Consider the following 21,967-nt stretch of genomic DNA (forward strand, 5'->3'; position numbering starts at 1 on the left):
TGGTTAACGAATCTGACTAGGAACCATGAGGTTACAGGTTCGGTCCCTGCCCTTGCTCAGTGGGTTAACGATCCGACGTTGCGGTGAGCTGTGATGTAGGTTGCAGACGCGGCTCGGATTCCATGTTGCTGTGGCTCTGGTGTAGGCCAGTGGCCACAGCTGCAATTAGACCCCTAGCCTGGGAACCTCCATATGCCGTGGGAGTGGCCCAAAGAAATAGCAAAAAGACAAAAAAATAAAATAAAATGAAATAATTAGCCATGATAGTCCTTTTAACTTCTGTAAGACATGTTGGCTCATCTGTGAAGATGAAATAGTCTTACTTTGCCTATCTTTCTCAGAACTCTTAGGATCAAATATAAAATTGTATATAGAAATAAACTGGAAACTAAAGTTCTGTATAATTATAAATGATTTTCCTATGGAAAAGTATATGGTAGAATGAGGTGGCATATTATTTAGAGTCATATGAAAGGCACAAACAGTAAGTCCTACAGTTCAGAAGAGAGTGGTGGCTGGGCAAAGCTCCCTGGAGCTGTTTTCAGGCCCTGACTGGGGAAGAGGGTGTGGATCGTTTGCATGGGAGTGTGAAAGGGAAACATGGTCTAGAATATACAAGAAAAGAGGAAGAAATAATAATAAATGAGAGAAACATTTCATATGGAAGCTGTCATATGACTGTACATGGGAGGTAAACTTGGAAAGGGAGAATAAATTTTTTTTTTTTTAAATGTCTTTTTGCCTTTTCTTGAACCGCTCCCTCGGCATATGGAGGTTCCCAGGCTAGGGGTCTAATCAGAGCCGTAGCCACTGGCCTATGCCAGAGCCACAGCAACATGGGATCCAAGCCTTGTCTGCAGCCTACACCATAGCTCACGGCAACGCTGGATCTTTAACCCACTGAGCAAGGGCAGGGATCGAACCTGCAACCTCGTGGTTCCTAGTTGGATTCGTTAACCACTGCGCCACGACGGGAGCTCCAGGAGAATAAATTGATGATGGCCTAGAAAAGATAAATCTCCGCATTTCCTTCCAGTCTTAAAAAATATGATTTTCATCTCTTCTGGGTTGTTGGGAGCCATTGGTGGTCTTGAGTGAAGGGTGGTGTGGAAAGTTTATGGGTTTTTTTGTTTTTTTCAGCTCAGTCTTTTTTCCTAATTGTACTATATATGTTACTGTAACTATGTAGCTAGACGGTACAGTTATGAATGAAGTTCATTCCTAACTATATTTAAATCTCCCCTTATTTATTAAGACAAAATTTGCATTGATCACATTAAATTAGGGTTTAAGAATAGCTTTTTGCCATTGTCCAGCAGTTGGGAGATAGTGATTTAGTAGAAAACAGGAGAGAGATTGATGGAATAGTTCTTGGAGGATAGAAACATTTCCTAGATAATCTAGCAGATCAGAAAGATCTGATAGTTGAAGCAAAAAGAAAACTTATGATCAGCTTGTCTCCCAGCCAATGCACTGAGTTTTAATAGAAGCAAAGCTGAGGCCATGGATTGAATTAAATGTGGAATACACTATTAGTAAAAACAGCTTCCATTTATTGAATGTCTGCTCTGTACTGGGCCCTGTTCTAGCTGTGATATTTATATCACAATTCTGTAAGGCAAGTGTAAAGTTTAGAAACACTTAAGTACTTTTTCCAAGCTGCACAGCTATAAAGCCAGGTTCTAAGGATGGTCCATTTAGGACTTAAGATATGGTTAAGATTCTACAGGTATTGTTTGCTTGTTCCTAGATCATCAACCTGGGAAGTTTCTAAAAATAAATTTCCAGCTGCATTCTCAGAGTTCTGATTTGGCAGGTCTATAATCTATATATCGAAAAACCCAGGTTGATCATTAAAATTTAGTAAACAGTAGTCTTGTTAATGAAGAGATAAATACTTACAACAGTTAAGAAGAGGGTGCAGCGTGTCAGTAGTCTGAGGTGACCAATACCATAGGAAAGACTTGCATGGTCCACTGTAGCAGACACAGGTCATGTATGGCTATTGAGAGCATTTGAAATGTGAAATGTGGCTGATCCAAATTGAGATACTCTATAAGGATAAAATAAAGCAGGTTCAAAGGCTTAGAACAAAAAGAAACATAAAATTGCTCATTAGTAATTGTTATGTTGATTTATATGTTGATAAGATTTTTGGATATATTTTTGCTAACTAAAATTTATTATTAAAATTAATTTTCAGAGTTTGCTAGTGAAACAGCAGGTTAAGAATCTGGTGTTGTCACTGCTGTGACTCGGGTCACTTCTGTAGTGTGGGTTCAATCCCAGGCCCAGGAACTTCCCACTGTGAAAAAACGAAAAAAATAAAATTAAATGAATTTTTTATCTGTTTCTTTATACTTTTTAAATGTGGATGCTAGAATATGCAAAGTACACATGTGGCTTGTATTATATTTCTTTTTTAAATTTTCCACTATTTAAAAAGAAAGAGGCTGGAGTTCCTGTTGTGGCGCAGTGGTTAACGAATCTGACTAGGAACCATGAGGTTGCAGGTTCGATCCCTGCCCTTGCTCAGTGGGTTGAGGATCCAGCGTTGCCATGAGCTATGGTGTAGGTTGCAGAAGAGGCTCAGATCCCATGTTGCTGTGGCTCTGGTGTAGGCCAGTGGCTACGGCTCTGATTAGACCCCTAGCCTGGGAACCTCCATATGCCATGGGAGCGGCCCAAGAAATGGCAAAAAAAAAGACCAAAAAATTAAAAGAAAAAAGAAAAAGAAAGAGGTACATTTGGACCAAAGCCCTTCTCAGAAAAATCAAAAGGGTTTCAATACCAGAACAGATGTGGAAATGATGGCTGAAAACAAAGAAATAATGAAAAATATATCGGTTATATAAGTCTAGGCAGATACTATGTGTTATGTCTTAGCCATATTCACAGGTCTTTTCAGATACCTCATTTGATTCTTGCAATAATATGATGAGATAGGTACTCTTATTGATCATTTCACCTGTAATAAAAGGTTTAGAGAGGCTATATAACTTGCCCATATGCACACAGCTAACAGGTAATGAAAGTAGGATTCGCATTAGGCAGTCTGATTCCCAAGACCACATTCAACCCAGAAGGTTATACTGTACAGAAATGGTTTGGCCATCTTTGCTGTTGCTCCTGGTTTCCTTCACTTCTGTGGGGGTATTTATACGATTTAGAGGACAGGGTGGAAAGAGCCCCATGTTTCATCTTAATTAATGAAAAGATTTTTCAAGGTACACCCTTTACATTCCTAGTTTGTGTGGTTTTTTAAAGTTAACATAGTGGGACTGATGATTAGAATTAAATGCTAATTTACGGAGTTTTATTTAGTCTATGGAGTGGAATTCTTTTTGTTTCAATTCAGTATTTGCTAAGTACCTGCGGAGTACCTGGACAGGGCTAGGAGAAGGGGATTCAGAGATGAGTCTGACACATTTCCTTCCTTCAAGGAGCTCCTAAGTAAGCTGTTTATTTATTACATTACCTGTTAAAATATCCTGAAATAATGTATTTTAATGATACGCTTTTACCCTTTCAGCCAGTAAAGAAGAAGAAAATTAAGCGTGAAATAAAGATTTTGGAGAATTTGCGAGGCGGTCCTAACATCATCACACTGGCAGACATTGTAAAAGACCCTGTGGTGAGTATAGTAGGCGCTTGTAGGGCCCACCAGGGCTGATGTGGTGTTTGACCCTGAGCACATCTGGCCTCTTTCTGTTCCTCCCTCTACCGTTAAGTCCTGCTTTAAAAGTGCTTAATCAGTTATACCATTTAACTAGTTTGGGTCTTTCTTTCAAAGAGACCTCCACCCACAGACTATTTCTTATTCTTCTAGGCTAAGAGACTGATAGCACTGGAAACTGAAATGTGTTAATCCATTTTGCAAACTCAGGTCCGATGCCGATGGGCGATGGGCGCATTGTCGGGCTGCCTAGAGCCTGGTGAGACTTCAGCTCCATGTCTTCTGTTTGAAATCCATCCCCAAAATGACCTAAGTGTGGTGGTGATCAGAGTGGGGAGGGCTTGTAGCAATAGAGGGTTTCCTACTACTGAAGCGAGGACTGCCAAATTCACCACGTAGCGTCCGCAAACATTGTGCCCACTAAAGCTGCCAGGGCTATTGCTAATGTGAGTTTTCTTTTTCTTTCCCCTAGTCACGAACTCCCGCCTTGGTTTTTGAACACGTAAACAACACAGACTTCAAGGTATAATGTATAAGCAACCATTTCAAGCTGTTTTTAGATCATATAGAGAATCTTTTAGGGATATTACTGTTAGAAGAGCTTCTTTCTAACTTGCTTAAAAAGCACTTCTCATCCTTACAGGGCTAAATTTAAAGATGGACATACTCTTGTACAAGCAGTGTCCACTTTCCACATCTTGGTATTTTGCCCTTTAATTTGTTTAGTGCCCTCTCTTAGTGCCACAGGTGTGGCATATGAAAGTTCCCAGGCTAGGTGTCAAATTGGACTATTACCACTAGCCTATACCACAGCAGCCCAAACCATATCTGCCACCTACACTGCAGCTTGAGGCAATGCCAGATCCTTTAGTCCACTGAGCGAGGCAAGGGATCAAACCCACATCCTCCCATAGATATTTATATTAACTGGGTTCTTAACCTGCTGAGCCACAGTGGGAACTCCTGCTTAGTGCTCTTTTTAATAACCAATGTTTACTTCTCAGCACCTCTACCAGTTATTTGACAGTTTCTACTAATGTTAAACTTAATGAAAGCAACAGCTCATGTTCAGTCAGAATCTGGTCTTAGGGCATCTCTCTTTAAAAAAAAAAAAAAGGCAAAGTTCAAGAAGGAATGTACTGTGTATGTGAAAGGAAGAACAGCTTGCTTGTACCCTAGGGTTCCTGAGAAACTTGGGCTCTAAGAAGCTTAAAAAGAGATGGGTGGGGAATGGTGCGGTAAATTCTGCTAAAACAAACCTCTGCAGCAGATAGCTCTGACTTCCAGCCAGTTTCAAACATGTTCTCAATACTAGTACAACAGAAGAATGTGGGCACTGTCATGGGTTTTAACTTGTAAAAGTATTTGACTTGCCTTTGCGCCAGTCTAGTAGCAAGAATGTTTAGATATCAGTAAATGGGTGAGTTCTTTTGCTGAGAAAAGGAAAAAAGTAAGAATTGTTTTACAGTCAGAGTAACTTTAAGGAAAATGTCAGAGGACATCACTGACCATTTGATGACATGTACTTTTTTTTTTTCCATTTGGGAAACTGGAAATGATGCATGACAGATGTTCAAAGTTTACTTTCAAATTGGGACAAGAATAGGTTCTGTTAAATTGGCTCAACAAGATTTAGCTATAAGCTGTCTGTAGGTCCACTGATGATCTGCAGAACCTGTAACTGTGGAGGCCAAAGATGGGTTAATTCCCTACTAAGAAGGCTATGACCTTGCCCAAATGCCTTTTACGAGAAAATTTGGAGATAAATGAAAAACAAACTAGATTGCAAATGTGTATCAGTGCATGTTGCATGTATAAAATTGATATGTTCCCAAAAGTGGATTATAGCTTCAGAGATACGAGTTTAAGTAATTCTTTACTTTTGCACATAAAGACCCAAAGTATCTTTTTAAAGTTAGTGAGTTCCCTGGTGGCCTAGCAGATAAGGACTCTGTTGTCACTGCTGTGGCTTAGGCTCAGTTCCTGGCCTGGTAACTTCCTCGTGCTGAGCCCAAAAAAAATTAATGTTAAATTGGAGAAGAGACTGGTAAGCAGACAGATCTTGGAATAATGGTAAATGAACCAAGTCTTGATTCGAGTTACTACAAATGAGATTGAGAAAATGCCTTCTTACCAGTACTGTTTCATGGCTTAAATATTATATTTGTCTTTAACAGCAATTGTACCAGACGTTAACAGACTATGATATTCGATTTTACATGTATGAGATTCTAAAGGTAAGGGAACCTTGTATACTAAATATCTTTAGATTAATCTCCCTTTTGTTAAATAATCCAGATGACTGTGGAAAAGCCAGTGGATTGACTTTGTAAACTACATTGTGGGGGTCTCTCTATAGAAATATTTAATAAATAGCACCAGAACTCTGTTGATATAAGGGTTATGGAATGGGGTCTAATAAGAATATGATTGATAATGCTCTGGAAAGGGTATTTAGAAGAGAACTGGGATTCCTTAGCAAATATATGTAACTTCTCTCTTGCTCTTATGAAAGTTACAGTTAAATTGTCAAAACGTGTAAAAATAAGTTTACTTTATTTCACTTTAAAATTGAAGAAGTAAAACAGTAAACTTTAACTCAGGCTGTTTTCCTAAGGATTATGTAAATCTCTGCTTAGAGATTACTGATTTAGAATGAACTTTGGTTTCTAAAGTGGAATCGCCAAATATCTTGCATCCAGTAGTCGCAAGACCAGCTTTATAGATGAAATCACTAAGAGTTGCCTAAAATATATTACAAAATCAGAGTTGGTATAAAGCCTGAACCTGAGAAGTACCCTGAAGAGACTATGCCAGCAGAAATATTTGGTCTTTCCATTGGCTCATGCAGTCTTAGGGCAAGCAGGACCTCACAAAGTTAAGGATGTGTTTGCCTAACTTTGGAAACCATAGGAACCCAAGTTGCCCTTCAGGAAGGACAAGAACCCAGCTAATGACATCGCTGGCTTAAAGACTTAGATTAGCAAAACCAGGGGAGTTGATGTCATAAATCAGGAGCTAGAAAACTTCTTTACAGGGACAAACAGTAAAATTTTTGGCTTTGTGGGCCATGGGGTCTTTCTCACACTACTCAGCTCTGCCATTATAGCATGAAAACAGCCATAGGCAGCATGCAAACAAATAGATAATGGCTGTGTTCCAATAAAACATCCACAAAAACAAACTCAGGCCATGTTTGGCCCATGGGTCATTTTTTTGCCAAGCTCTCTTGTAGACTCTTAGGTGCTAAAGAATTATTCTTTGAATAAGAGGTTGATAGAAGTTTTCCTCTTTTGAGGAGGCTGTGTTTGTGAAAATAATCCAGGCTTTAGGTATAGGGGAGAAATTAGAAATAATGCAATTGTTGTATGGTTTGAAACTTTTTTTTAAACAAAAAAGGATGTTGAAACAACTGTGCAAGAATAGAACTTGGAGTTTAGAGGGCACTGGGTTTGCTTGACCATGGGACCTTGAACAAGACTTTGGAAAATACCTATGGAAGTGATTGTCCTAACTTTGACTCTTAGGAGTGTTGTGAAACTAGAAGGAAAACTATGGAGGAAAAAGTAAAGGTTAAAAAAATGACTCTCACCTGAGCTAACTCTTTCTTCTTGCCTGTTCCTCCCACAGGCCCTGGATTATTGTCACAGTATGGGGATTATGCACAGAGATGTGAAGCCCCATAATGTTATGATTGATCATGAGCACAGAAAGGTAAAGTGATAGATAAGTTCTCTTTACCCCTTTTTTTTTTTTTTTTTTTTAGGGCGGCATTCATGGCATATGAAAGTTCCTAGGCTAGGGGTCGAATTGAAGCTACAGCTGCCAGCCTACATACACCACAGCAGCACAGCATCCGAGCCATGTCTGCAACCTACATCACAGCTCACAGCAACACCAGATCCCCGAACCACTGAGCAAGGCCAGGAATTGAATCCACATCCTTATGGATATTAGTTTTATTTGTTTCCACTGCTCCACAGTGGGAACTCCAGTTTCCTTTATTTCTTTATGTATTTTTTTCCTGTGATAAGAACTCTTAGGATTTATTCTCTTAGCAACTTTCATATATAACATGCAGCAGTGTTAATTATATTGATCATATTGTACATTACTTATTAACTCAATGAGTTTTATTATATTTATAGTTGTACAACCATCATCACAACCCAGTTGTACAACATTTCCATCCCAAACCTCCAGCCCATCCCCCCAGCCTGTCTCCTTTGGTAAACATAAGTTTTTCAAAGTCTGTGAGTCCGTTTCTGTTCTGCAAAGAAGTTCATTGTATCCTTTGTTTAGATTCCACATATAAGTGATAGCATATGACATTGGTGTCTCACTGTCTGACTAACTTCACTTAGCATGATAATTTCTAGGTCCATCCATGTTGCTGCAAATGCCATTATTTCATTCTTTTTTATGGTTGAGTAACATTCCATTGTGCATTTATACCACATGTTCTTTATTCACTCCTCTGTCAATGGACATTTAGGTTGCTTCAGTGTATTGGTTATTGTATATAGTGCTGCAGTGGACATTGGGGTACATGTATCTTTTCGAATCTTGGTTTTCTCTGGATAGGTGCCCAGGAGTGGGATTGGTGCTGGATCAGATGGTAATTAACTGCTTTTAGTTCTCTGAGGAATCTCCATACTGTTTTCTATAGTGGTTGCACCAATGGATAAGTTTTAGTTATGAACATGATGGAGTTAACAGCCCATCTTTAACATTTTATCCCTAGCTTCTGTCATAGTTCTTGGTACCTATTAGGCACTCGATAAGTATTTGGTGAATGAACGAATTGACAAATCAGAAGGTTTAAAACATTATTCTTTCAGAGTTTCCTCAGTGGATTAAGGATCTGGCACTGTCACCGCTGTGGCTCTGGTTACTGTGGCACAGGTTTAATCCCTAGCCTGGCAACTTCTCCATGCTGCCCAAAAAAAAAAAGTCATTCATTTATATTCCTAAGAATATTATCAAAAATAAAATAGATTAGTATAGTGGATAAAACAGTTTTGGGCAGGGGGCCTAAGGGCTTTAGTCTTATTTACTGAAAAACTTTTTTTTTCTTACCTATACAGTGGGTATATAAGTAACAGTATTTGTCCTGAATGCCACTAGATTTTTGTGAGAATAAGTGTGTATAGTTGTGAAATGGATCAGATCTTTAGAAAAACGCTGCTTACTAGCAGATATCATGAGGCCTCTGAGCTCTACAACTACCTATAATGAAAGCCTCACTATAACATTTCTGGGGGGTTTTTTGTTTGTTTGGGGGGAGGTTGTGTGGGGTGTGGGTTTTGTTGTTGTTTGTTTGTTTGTTTTTTGTCCTTTTGGGGCCGCACCCGTGACATAGGGAGATTGCCAGGCTAGGGGTCTAATCAGAGCTGTTGCTGCTGGCATACACCACAGCCATAGCCACAGCAACGCCAGATCTGAGCCGCGTCTACAACCTACACCACAGTTCACGGCAATGCCAGATCCTTAACCCACTGAGCGAGGCCAAGGATCTAACCCGCAACCTCATGGTTCCTAGTCAGATTCGTTTCCACTGCGCCACGACAGGAACTCCCATTTAAGGTGAACCAGGCCCACCTCTTGCATGCAGTGATGGCTCTCTATTGTAGGCTTTGGGGATATAGGTCATTTGTTCATTCAATTAGTATTTTTTTAAACGTACACTATGTAATGGGTATTGTTCTAGAAGATGGGGGTATATGCATGAGACAAAAATAAACAAAAATTCTTGTCCAGAGGAGCTTGCATTTGGGGGCGACTGATAGGATAGAACTTTAAAAGTGATGTAGAAGAAAAATAAAACAGGAATATGGAGTATCAGAGGGTGTTACAGTTTTAAACAGGGTGGTAGAAGGTTTTTTTAGGAAGTTAGAGAACACGTGAGAGGAATCAGCCATGCAGTCTCAGAAAGATACAGCAGGTTCAAAAGCCCTCAGACAAGAGTGTGCCTAGCTTATTGGAACGGCACACATATAGAGCTGGAATAGAATGAACATGGGGAATCAGGGAAGGAAATGAAATCAGGGAGCTAAATAGTATAGTTTTTTGTAGGGTTTGAGCAGAAAGTAAGTTCTCACTTGCATATTTAAAAGTTCACTGGGAGTTCCTCTTGTGGCTCAGTGGTAACGAACTGGACTAGTATCCATGAGGATGCAGGTTCGATCCCTGGCCTCAGTGGGTTAGGGATCTGGCATTGCCTCAAGCTGCAGCACAGGTCTCGGATGTAGCTCAGATCCCGCTCCTAGCCTGGGAACCTCCATGTGTCACAAGTGTGGCCCTAAAAAGGAAAAGGTGGGGGGGAATCATTCTGGTTCCTATGTGGAGAATTGGGGGCAAGAGTGAGAGGCAGACCAATTAAGAGAAGTAGCTGTTGGAGTAAACAGGTATTAGTGATGGCATGGACCAGGTCAATGGCAGTGAACATGTTGATATGATCAGAATATGGTAGAGCTATCAGGATTTGTTGACAAGTTACATATGGACTAGAAAGGAGGCAAGAGTCCAGGGTGAAAATTTTTTGACCTAAATAACAGGATAAGTGGAATTACCTTTAAGATAACAAATGGGGAGGAGTCTGTGAGAGAAACAGATTTTGTAGGGAATAAATTCAGTTTTGAAATGTCTGTTAGGTGATGGCTGGTAAGCAGCAGGGGCTAGATAAGAGAGTTTAGGTGGGAAAAGGTAAGATACTGGGTATGAAGCCACGAGACCAGAAATAGTCATCTGGGGGAGTTCCCGTAGTGGCGCAGCAGAAACGAATCCGACTAGGAACCATGAGGTTTTGGGTTCGATCCCTGGCCTCACTCAGTGGGTTAAGGATCCACCGTTGCTGTACGCTGTGGTATAGGTCACAGACATGGCTTGGATCCTGAGTTGCTGTGGCTGTGGTATAGGCTGGCGGCTACAGCTCCGATTGAACCCCTAGCCTGGGAACCTCCATATGCCACGGGTGCAGCCCTTAAAATACAAAAAAAGAAAAAGAAAAAGTCGTCTGGAAATACTTACTGATGAGATAGGAGGCTCGGATACGGCTCTGGAGCACTGATATTAAAAAGTTGAAGAGGAGTTCTTCTGTGGCACAGTGGGTTAAGGATCCAGTGTTGTCACTGCAGTGGCTTGGGTCACCACTGTGGCACAGGTTCGATCCCTAGTCTGGGAACTTACTGTATTTCCCTTTGTTTACTAAAAGAAGACACTAATTAACAGTGAACTTTTGGAGATGGAGCTAGGGCAGTTAGGCATTACTCAGGCCCTGCTGCTCACACTTTAAATCTTGGTCATGATTTGCACAAAGAGCAAATTAGGTTGCCTCTTGTCCTTGTTACTGCTGTTTCCACTTTCAGGATACATTTTTGGTAAGAGCTATTTTGTGTGGCTTTTTTTCTTCATTCACTCAACAAATTTTTTAAATTTTCTTCTCTGTATTGTGTATTACACTGCATTCTAAAAATTAACAAAAGTGAATAAAACAGCCCCTACCCTCAAGGAGCTTATAGTCCATATTGAAAAAGAAAGGTAGAAAACAAATATACAACAAAGAGTTGTGGATTCTGTTAAATTTATCTGAGGTTGAGGGCAGGACTGACGACAATGGTTGGTTCAGTGGTTTGTTCAATGGTTTGTATAATTAGAAAAGACTTCATTGAATAGGCTTTCTTAACTCAAAAGATGAGATGTTCACCACAGTAGGAGTCTAGATTGAATAGTGGAGACATTCTAGTCAGATGAGCAGTTAAGAAATTTGCAGATGCACAGAATGAGATTGTTATCTTTCAGGATCTATAAGTCTCACTGGAGCAAAGGAACCTGGGAGAGAACTCAGTATGTCAGACTCTAAGGAGTTTGATTTTCATCCTAAAATGGCAATAGGTAGTCTTCAACAGAGAGTGAAATGGCTGGTGTTTTTAAGAGAGTATTTTAATGGCAGTTGGTGGGGGGGACGTAACTTGAAACATAAAATCATTCATTGTTATCTTTTTTTTCTTTCAGCTCCGGCTAATAGACTGGGGTTTGGCTGAGTTTTACCATCCCGGCCAAGAATATAACGTCCGAGTTGCTTCCCGATATTTCAAAGGTCCTGAGCTACTTGTAGACTATCAGGTAAGAAGGGCAGATAAAATCTTGGTCCTGTGTTTATTTTGCACATAATTTGCCAAAAAAAAAAAACCCAAAAATGTCTTTTTACACTTTTGAGTAGTCCATTTGTGCACATCCATGACTGTCTCTTTTATATAAATGTAAAATATGAATCACTTTAGTTCACCTGCTATCACCTACATTTATATTGTCATGTCAGTAGAATATGAATAGAGCTGCATTTGATCCTAACTGAAGAGAAAGTACACCAAAGACACTTTTTCTAATCAGAAATTCCAGAGCTGGTTTGAGCATTGTAAGCTAGATTTAACCAACCTTGAGTAAACGTCTCTTCTTAAGGAGATGTTCCTTCTATCAAAAAAGAAAAAAAGCACTCTCATAGAAACAAAATCTTCAGGAGTACCTTTCATGCCCCAGTCCTCCCAGGTGTTTAGGTTCAAGCTCTGTCCTAGAAGTTGTTTTTCTGGGGTCTTGAAGATATAATCCTGAGTTCAGAAAACATTTTATACCTAAAAAATTCCTAAAATTAAAGATTAAATTCTTAGAGTTCCCGTCGTGGCTCAGTGGTTAACGAATCCTACTAGGAACCATGAGGTTGCAGGTTCGATCCCTGGCCTTGCTTAGTGGGTTAAGGATCCGGCATTGCTGTGAGCTATGGAGTAGGTTGCAGAATCGGCTCGGATCCCGCGTTGCTGTGGCTTTGGCGTAGGCTGGCGGCTACAGCTCTAATTAGACCCCTAGCCTGGGAAACCTCCATATGCCACAGGAGCGGCCCAAGAAATGGCAAAAAAAAAAAAAATTAAAGATTAAATTCTGAAACATTCATGCAATAAAATAATGATACTCATTAACATAGGTTTCCATAGCCTAACAATTGGGGTGAAAAAAGTGTTTTAAAATTGTATGTATGCACAGATTGTTTTAAAGCAGGGATAGTGGGGAATTCAAAAAAAGACTGAAAAAAAGTACATGAAGATGTTATTGGTATTTAGACTTCTAGTCAATGGAGTGATTTTTTTTTCATCTTTAAAAAAGAGCATTTTTTTCATGTGTGATGACAACATTTTCTTTAATGCAGATGTACGATTATAGTTTGGATATGTGGAGCTTGGGTTGTATGTTGGCAAGTATGATCTTCCGGAAGGAGCCATTTTTCCATGGACATGACAATTATGACCAGGTGATATATGTTGTTCCTATTAGGAAATGTACTGGTCTAACCTAGCAATGGCCAGTTCGGCTTATCCATTAGAAATTGCAGTGTATCTTACTAAAATATAGATGCCCAGCCCCCTCCTGAGAGCTATATCGAATCTCCAAGAGTGTGGACCCTATAATAATTTTCAGTTCATGGCTTGTTCAGCCAATCCAACATTGATTCATAGATTGATGTTTTAGGAACTATTGGTTTAGCTTTTTGAAATTAGAGTTTTCCCCCTCATCTTTAATTTGCATTGCTGTTTAACTGTGAGATATGCTTGTAAGATATTTTATAAAATATGTAAAAGAATTATAGTTTAAAATAGCAGATGTTATCTTAGAATCTCCTGTTGTGAGTTTCCGTTAGGGTTAGGAATGTTTTCTCCAGCATGTTAGTTTATATGTGATCCTTTTGTCTACAACTGATTGAGTTGATGTTTGTCAGTAGAAACATAAATGGTATTTTTTATTCTGGCCATACTTCTTCCCCTTGAGATTGAGGGACCATTTCATTCAAAAAAACCTGGAGTGGTGCTAGGGCCTTGTGGCTCTTACTGTTGCCTTGTTTGAATGCAATGACCATTTTTCATATGAGTTGAAGAATACCACCTGAATTCAGTTAAAATCAGCAACTCTTTTATCAGGTGCCATGCAGGATTGAGGAGTATGGAAAAAAAGAAGAAAGAATAATCCCTCTTCTCAAAAAGTTCTTCATAGTCTATCTACTAAGGGAACCCAGTGTATAAGAGAGTCAGTTACAGTCATAAATGTCAGATTGGAAGTATAGACAGGGTACAAAAGGCAGTTGTAGTGAGAGTGAGTAGTCTGAGTACATGGGGAGCTTCCCAAAAGAAGTAACATCTTCAGCTGGGTTGTGGGGTGGGGTTGGGGAATAAGACTTCACCAGGGGAAAGGAACCAGATTATATAGTGGTTTGCTTTTTCTGTTTGATAGCTTCACGTTAGTAATAACAGGAAATTTTATGTGGGAATCCATTCATGTTGTAGAAAGAATTTTGAGGTAAACTGAGTGTAACATTCATAGCTATAGCAACGATGGTCCCTTTCTTTAATTCAGTTATGGTTAATTGTTGATTTAATCATGTAATTTGTTCTTGGTTGGTTTTTTTTTTTGTCTTTCTTCAATCCTAGCTGGTGAGGATAGCCAAGGTTCTGGGGACAGAAGATTTATATGACTATATTGACAAATACAACATTGAATTAGATCCACGTTTCAATGATATCTTGGGCAGGTAAGTCATAAAACAAAATTATGCATCTTTGCCTTAAGCACTTTGGGTGTAAACTGACCTTTGGATTCTCAAAATAGGTACATTCTCTTTGCCAACACTGCTATAGGATGCTGCCTAGGCAGGCATATGATAAAAAAACAGTGGATTGAATGGCCATTTTCCAAGATTCACTTACAGGAGTCTCAGTGTAGAGGTTATGGTCAGAGGAATCCTGGCTGTAGATTCTAGAAGGGTTACAGCTGAGTCAGAAATCAAAATTTCTTGATTTAACTGCCTCTCTAAATGACAAAACCCCTCTCTGAGAAAAAGAAATTGTAATAAAAAGTGCATGCTTCAAGACTGATATGCAAGCAACAGACTCTAAAAATAATGACTAAACACAGTAGTAATTCATTCACCACTCAACATGAACGGGTGGACTTTTTCTTTTCTTTCTTTTTTTTTTTTCCTTTTTCAGCCACACCCACAGCATATGGAAGTTCTGGGCAGGGATCAAACCTCCGCCTCAGCAGCGACCCAAGCCGCCACAGACAACGCCAGATCCTTAACACACTGTGCCACAGTGGAAACTGCCGGGGTGAACTTCCTTGATACAAAAACTTTTGCTGGTCAAGTGGCAGAGATGCCAGGAATGTTGGGGGTGGAGGGAGGCCTGGTTAGCCCAGTTACCTGACCCTCCTTGCTGTGCAGGAGCATTCAGTCCTATAAAGCAACCTCAATTCTATTTCTTAAAATTATGAGGATCCAGATTTTTCTTTAGAGCAGCACTGCTGTTTCCAGTCTCTCCAGTTAGTTGTGTGTTGTCTCCAGTGGCAGAGTGGTAGACTAGGCTCTTGTGGGTGGGGTTTTTTTTATTTTTTACTCCCTCCCTTCCTTCCTTTTTTTTTTTTTTTAAGGCCGCACCTTCGTCACATGGAAGTCCCCAGGCTAGGGATCAAATCCGAGCTGCATACGCCGAAGCCACACCAATGCTGGATCCAAGCTTCACTTGTGACCTACACCAAGCTTGCGGCAGCACTGGATCCTTAACCCACTGATCGAGGCTAGGGATTGAACCTGCATCCTCATGAATACTAGTTGGGTTCTTAACCTACTGAGTCATAACAGGAACTCCTCCAGTCTCTTGAGTTTTTATCTCTTTTCAATTGGCTGGTCCTAGCCACTAAGGAAAGTGTAGGAGTGAACTGTTGAGCTTAGTCCATACAGTCATACAGTGTACACAGTGAACTGCCCCTTGGTCCATATCTCATTCCCCCTTTTGACTCTGCAGACACTCCCGTAAGCGATGGGAACGCTTTGTCCACAGTGAAAACCAGCACCTTGTCAGCCCTGAGGCTTTGGATTTCTTGGACAAGCTGCTACGATATGACCACCAGTCACGGCTCACTGCAAGAGAGGCTATGGAGCACCCCTATTTCTGTGAGTTAAAACTGTTCAGTCCACAGACCCTGCACAGGCCTGCCCTCCAGACTGTGCGGGGTAGGGGAGAATATATGCTGTGAAAAAAGCTGTGTGTCAGGAGCCCTACAGAACAGAACTGGAATTCCAACCTTCCTTACTTAGCTTGTTGCAAAAGGTACTTCACCTGCAATGATTTCTTCAAAGGGGACAGTTAAGGCAACTGTCTTGCAGAATTGTTGGGAGGAGCCTTGTCTAACAGAGTACCTGACACATGTTTACTCCTAAATAAACTGCTTTTCTTACTGTGTGGGTGACACTTCTCTATGGCTAGTCTGGAGTTGTTGGATTAGAATATACAGCCCTGTATCTATCCTGTCTCTTAATCATTCATTGGAGAGAGCCAGAGAGGCTTAAAAATCTTATATGAACACCTTGACCTGGGTTTGCGAGTGTATTGTCCTTTGTGAAAATCCCACCTAGCCCCAGCCCATCCTCACTGTGATGTTAGCTTTAACTTTGGGTTGTTCCTTGGGTAATGTTGGGATAGGTTTTTAGTGAATCAATTACACTCTTGCTCAATCTCCTGTAACTGAAGCAGACTGACAGGCTGATCAAGATGGAAAGTGAAGTCTGGTTATAGCACTAACTTGCACAAACCTGTAGTTTTGGCCTACTTGGCATCATGCTTGACAAGCTGAGCTGTGAACTGCAGTAAAACCAATTCACTCTGATAATGTATTACTATCTAGGTCAGGGTAGATTGTATTGTCTCATTAAACCCTAGCAGGATCGATTATGTTTTAAATTAGCTCTGTGGATAGTTACCTCACCTTCCTGTCATTTAGTTTAAATAGTTGGCCTTTATCACAGTTTGGCAAGAAAGATAGTTCAATCTTATATTGCTTGTTTGATTCATGGTGAAGGCAGTTGACACCTTAATTCTATTACTAAGGCAATAATATGGAATATAAGTAAGATGCAAAGAATAAAGATGACTGCTTTAAGACCCCAGACGGTTAGTTTAATCTTTCAAGCATCGTAAGAGCCTAACCTTTTTGTTTCTTTTCTAGACACTGTTGTGAAGGACCAGGCTCGAATGGGCTCATCTAGCATGCCAGGGGGCAGTACACCTGTCAGTAGCGCCAATATGATGTCAGGTCAGTTCGTTGGTAAATTTATTTTTCAAAAAGAAAAGTCAATTATTATTCTTACTCTTGCTCCCTCTTCTCTAATAATTACCTTATTGACAACTGACCTGCGTAGTTCTCCCCACCAGGTTTCAGGATGCTTTTGAAACTTGATATATACCATAGTGACCCTGCCTTGAGTAGGGTATCATACAGTCTCTTCTAGGCCAGAATCCCAAAAACTGTTTGGGACTTGAAAGTCTCAACAAGCCATGAAGCATAAAAAAAATCCTTTCATCTCATAGATTAGAGTGACAAGTAGGTGGCATGGTCCTCAGAAGCAAGATTAAGAAAATGAGGGGAAAGAGAGGAGTTCCCCCTGTGACACGGTGGGTTAGGGATACAGCGTTGTCTCTGTGGCAACATGGGTTCTATCCCCAGCCTGGTGCAGTGCTTTAAGGATCCATTGTTGTCTCAGCTGTGACTCAAACTTGATCCCTGGCCCTGGAACTTAAACATGCTGTAGGTGTGACCCAGAACAACAACAACAACAAAAAATGGTTCTCTGGGAGTTCCCTGGTGGCCTAGCAGTTAAGGACCTGGCATTGTCCCTGCTGTGGCTTGGGTTCTAAGTGATGATGCCTCAACAATAAAAAATAATTTCCAGAGTTCGCCTCTTGGCTCAGCAGTTAACGAACCTGACTGGCATTGCTGAGGACACAGGTTCCATCCTTGGCCTCGCTCAGTGGGTTAAGGATCCAGCATTGCCGTGAGCTGTGGTATAGGTCTCAGACGCAGCTTGGATCTGGCATTGTTGTGGCCCTGGCGTAGGCTGGCAGCTACAGCCCTGATTGGACCCCTGGCCTGGGAACCTCTGTATGCCATGGGTGTGGCCCTATAAAGACAGAAATACCAAAAAATAATAATAATAATAATTCCCTATAAACCATTATATAATCTACTAGGCATATTGTAGTTGCTTCATTAAAACTCAGAAGTTTTGTTTGTTTTGATTTTGTTTGTTTTTTATTGTTTTTGTTTTTCTTTGTTTTGCCATGTCTGGTATGTGGAAGTTCTTAGGCTGGGGATTGAACCCAAAGGAGAATTCTCACTGTATACTCAATTTTCTGCTATTTTTGAATCGTATGACTGTATTACTTGTTCAAAATCTATAATGTTTTGAAAATTTAAAGAACCAGCTGGTCGAGGGCAATCTAGCAGGTACTTAGTCATTGGGTGAAAGAAACTAAATGGAAGTAAATTCTGAAATAACATTTTAGCTTAGAGGGAAGTGAGCCTTTTTGCACTGACCGTGCTGGCTAACTCTAGGCAGTGTGGTCATGAGCACATGAAGTTTGACTCCAGCCTTCTGCTGTTCAGATTTAGTGACTAGGCGCATGTGGCTAGTTAAATTAACTAAAATCAAATGAAATTTTAAAGTTATTTGTTTAGTTACACTAGCCACATTATCAGCACGTATCAGTATTCACATGTGGCTGTTAGTTTGGTTAAATAGTGCTGCCCTAGATAGGCTTGGGTTGGAATCCAAGCATAGCTGTGACATTAGACATGCACTCTGGACAAACAGCTTAAACTCTCCAAATTTAAGATTTCTTAACCTGCCTACTAAATTTATTAGAACTTGCCATTTTCATTTGTGAATATTTAATTTGAAATTAGATTTAATTTTGTAAAAATCTACAACTAGGAGTTCCCTTCCTGGCTTAGTGGTTAATAAACCCAACTAGGAACCATGAGGATGTGGGTTCAATCACTGGCCTCACTCAGTGGGTTAAGGATCCGGTGTTGCCGTGAGCTTTGGTGAAGGTCGAATACATGGCTCGGATCCCACGTTGCTGTGGCTGTGGTGTAGACCAGCAGCTGTAGCTCCGATTAGACCGCTAGCCTGGGAACTTCCATATGCCGCAGGTGTGGGCCTAAAAAGAAAAAAAAAATCTACACCTAGGCCTTCAATAAAATGAGAATTATTATCACGTCACTTTTGAGATAGGTGCTCAGAAAAATAGGTGACTTAAGATTTCCATGGTTGTTGTCTCTGGCTCACTGTCAGCTGTTCTCTTTCAGGGATTTCTTCAGTGCCAACCCCTTCACCCCTTGGACCTCTGGCAGGCTCACCAGTGATTGCTGCTGCCAACCCCCTCGGGATGCCTGTTCCAGCTGCCGCTGGCGCTCAGCAGTAATGGCCCCTTCTGTCTCCTGATGCCTGAGCAGAGAGGTTGGGGAGTCCACTCTCTCCCTTGCTGCAGCTTGCGCCTGGCGGGGAGGGGTGAAATACTTCAGAAGCACCGTGTCTGAACCGTTGCTTGTGGATTTATAGTAGTTCAGTCATAAAAAAAAATTATAATAGGCTGATTTTCTTTTTTTCTTTTTTCTTTCTTTTTTTTTTTTTTTTTTTTAACTCGAACTTTTCATAACTCAGGGGATTCCCTGAAAAATAATCTGCAGGTGGAATACTTCCCGGACAAAATTCTTTTCTCCCCTTCCAAATTCAGTTTCTCATCACTAAAGAACAAAGATAAACCAGCCTCAATCCCGGCTGCTGCATTTGGGTGAAGAATTCTTCCCATGCCCACAATCACTCCCCCACCATGCCACACTTGGGGGGTTTGTATCTCATGCTCTTCTCCAGAGATTACACAAATGTAGCTTCTTCAAGGGAGGTGGGAAGGAAGGAGGAAGGGAGGACCCAACCTATAAGAACAGTGTACTGCTAGTCACTTATATCACCTTACTCCAAAAGTGCTTCAGTGGGGTTATCCTGGTGAATCTGTTGGACATAGGTCTTAGTTAACGTTGAGATGCTGAAAATGTACCCCAAGTGCAGACAGGTTCTGAAAAATTCTGTTTGGTGTGAATCATGTCTTATTGACCTAACTCTAAATTCAACTCACTTATAATTTAGTTTCAGTTTAGTTTCAAACTTTAATACTGTACCTCCCAGGCTCCTTACCTTAGTCCTCTCCCCTTTCATCTCCCAATACGCTCTATAGCTGGTAGGAGAGGGGAAGGCAAAGTCTTTCAGTTTTCTTTGACTCAGCCATTTTGATTTCAATTAGTTACTGGGCATAACTTATTGCTTTTTACAAAAGGAAAAAAAAATCATCTATGTATGTTTCATGCTAGCAATTCTTTAAGAGCTAATGAGAGATGTGGCCACACCGAGTTTTATTTTAGGCTTTCTACCTTCTTTTCCTCCTACCTTCCCCTTCCCTCACATGCCACATCCAGTGAGAAGACCTGCCCCTCAGTCTTGTAAATGTATCTGAGAGGTAGGAGCAGAGCCACTATCTCCAGTGAAACTGAAATGGTAGACCTGTAATTGTGGGAAAACTAAACTCTCTTGTTACAGCCCTGCCACCCCTTGCTGTGTGTATATATATAATACTTTGTCCTTCATATGTGAAAGATCCAGTGTTGGAATTCTTTGGTGTAAATAAACGTTTGGTTTTATTTATCAAGGTTAGATTTAAGTTCCCTGTGTAAAGGTCTCGCTGGGTGGGTGTCTCACGTTCACATCTGAGGGGCCTGCAGCCCTGTACCGTGGAGGCTTCCCAAGGCCCCCATTTTTATACACCCCTCGTTCGACCCATGGTACCGGGCAGGGCAGAGAGGCCTTAAAATAGCACCACAAGCCAAAGCGTCTCTGGGGATTAAGGATCCTTTGCCATAAAATTCATTTTGTGTCTCAGCAGTGCAGGGATTGGGGATGGGAGAAGTCGCCAGTTTTTGTGTGTTTGTGTGTGTGTGTAAAGTGGATTTTCCACTGTAATCCAACCACCTAAGTTTATCAGGTGCTTCACTGAGGAAGCCTAGTTTTTTAAGCACAATAGCAAAACCATCAGCTCTGTATTTTCTCTTGGTATTTCATTATAGTAGCTGCTTGTGGGGACTAGGAAAAATTCTTCCAACATGCTTTAAGGCCTGAAGTCTTAGTTCCCCATTCTCCTACCTTTATAGATTCACAAGCCTTTCTCACTTGGGCCTCATAGATAAACATAATTGTTTGAGGAGTTGAATTTAATGAACTTACCTAACTTTGTAACCCATCTTGGCTCTAGTAACTTTATCAAGGTGGCGGCTTTAGTAAATATAATGGTGAACTTTAGAGGAAGCTAAAGCCTCCTTTTATAATGCTTCTCAACCATAGGGAAAACATTCTGTGTGGCAGGGTGATTTTCTTCTTTGTGGCCACTTACAGTGGATATTTATTGTTCTTGACCCTTTATGCCCTAGAATGCTGTGGGGGGTTACCATGTTGAATTTGTGCGGAAGCTCAAAGCACCGGATGTGCCAGAGATGCAATTTGTGATTATGTTTGCACTGGATTGTGATTTGAACAGGACACTTATGACTAATGAATTCTTTTGAGGTGGGGAGGAGGGTTATAAATCAGGACTTCACATCCCACCCCTTGTAGCTCAGAGAACCTAGGGTGTAGCTGAGGTTGATGCAGGGAGCTGCAAACAGCTGAGCCTCCTGACATGCATCAGACCGTGTAAGAAACGGAAGGTGAATGCAGAGGACTCTGAAATACCACCCAAGAGCCTTTTAAAATAAATAAAAGTTTTTAAAATGCTACATAAGGAGTCACTGCAGAAGCATGAAAAAAAAAAAAAAAAGACCCAACTGGGTGGGTGGGTGGGGGGCAAGGGTTTACAGAGTAACAACTTCTGTGTTGTTGTAAATTACCTCATCTGTATACCTTGTATTGGGACACTTCATTTCTCAGCACTACCTGTGTCTACATTGATTAGATGGCAGGAAATGGAATGCCAATCTAAGACAGTTGTGTTGGCAACTACTCTGAAAGGTTTTTTAAGTATTTTTTAACTTTGAAGTGCCCCCACCCTCCTTTTTTAAGTTTGAAGTCGTAAGTTCCCTCTCCCCATTTTGATGATTTATTGGTTGTAATTGTATTGTAATTGGTATAACTAAAACATAACTGTGCTGGGAAGAAGTTGTGCCATGAAGGTCTTTAATTTTTTTTAAATAAAAACATTTAAACAAATAAAATGTCCCTGCAGCCTGAGCAATATGCTTCTCCAACCGACACCGTGTGATAGATCTTAGTTCTCATGTGCTTTGAAATTTAATACTGGGTTGACGGAGATGTGAAGTGGGATATGGATTAAGGCTGGTTGAGGAGCACTGAAGTCTTGGAGTTTTTGA

At 40.6% G+C, this 21,967-nt stretch overlaps 1 protein-coding gene across 2 annotated transcripts in view; it reads left to right on the forward strand.

The window, feature by feature from the left end:
- Positions 1-20,256, forward strand: part of CSNK2A1 (casein kinase 2 alpha 1) — a 53,553-nt gene extending 33,297 nt beyond the window's left edge. For both annotated transcript variants that reach the window (XM_005672820.4, XM_003134359.6), the window contains 10 exons: positions 3,533-3,634; positions 4,149-4,199; positions 5,854-5,913; positions 7,307-7,390; positions 11,690-11,800; positions 12,876-12,977; positions 14,149-14,249; positions 15,520-15,668; positions 16,721-16,807; positions 18,863-20,256. In XM_005672820.4, the coding sequence (XP_005672877.1) occupies positions 3,533-3,634; positions 4,149-4,199; positions 5,854-5,913; positions 7,307-7,390; positions 11,690-11,800; positions 12,876-12,977; positions 14,149-14,249; positions 15,520-15,668; positions 16,721-16,807; positions 18,863-18,978 (963 nt within the window). In that variant the 3' untranslated portion in view covers positions 18,979-20,256. The remainder of the gene's footprint in view (positions 1-3,532; positions 3,635-4,148; positions 4,200-5,853; positions 5,914-7,306; positions 7,391-11,689; positions 11,801-12,875; positions 12,978-14,148; positions 14,250-15,519; positions 15,669-16,720; positions 16,808-18,862) is intronic.
- Positions 20,257-21,967: the final 1,711 nt, after the last annotated feature.

The sequence above is a fragment of the Sus scrofa genome, chromosome 17, assembly GCF_054392235.1.
Source record: "Sus scrofa isolate SSC_HxYL_T2T_F1_AM1 chromosome 17, Sscrofa_HxYL_maternal_Yorkshire_Landrace_v2.0, whole genome shotgun sequence".
Lineage (NCBI taxonomy): Eukaryota > Metazoa > Chordata > Mammalia > Artiodactyla > Suidae > Sus > Sus scrofa.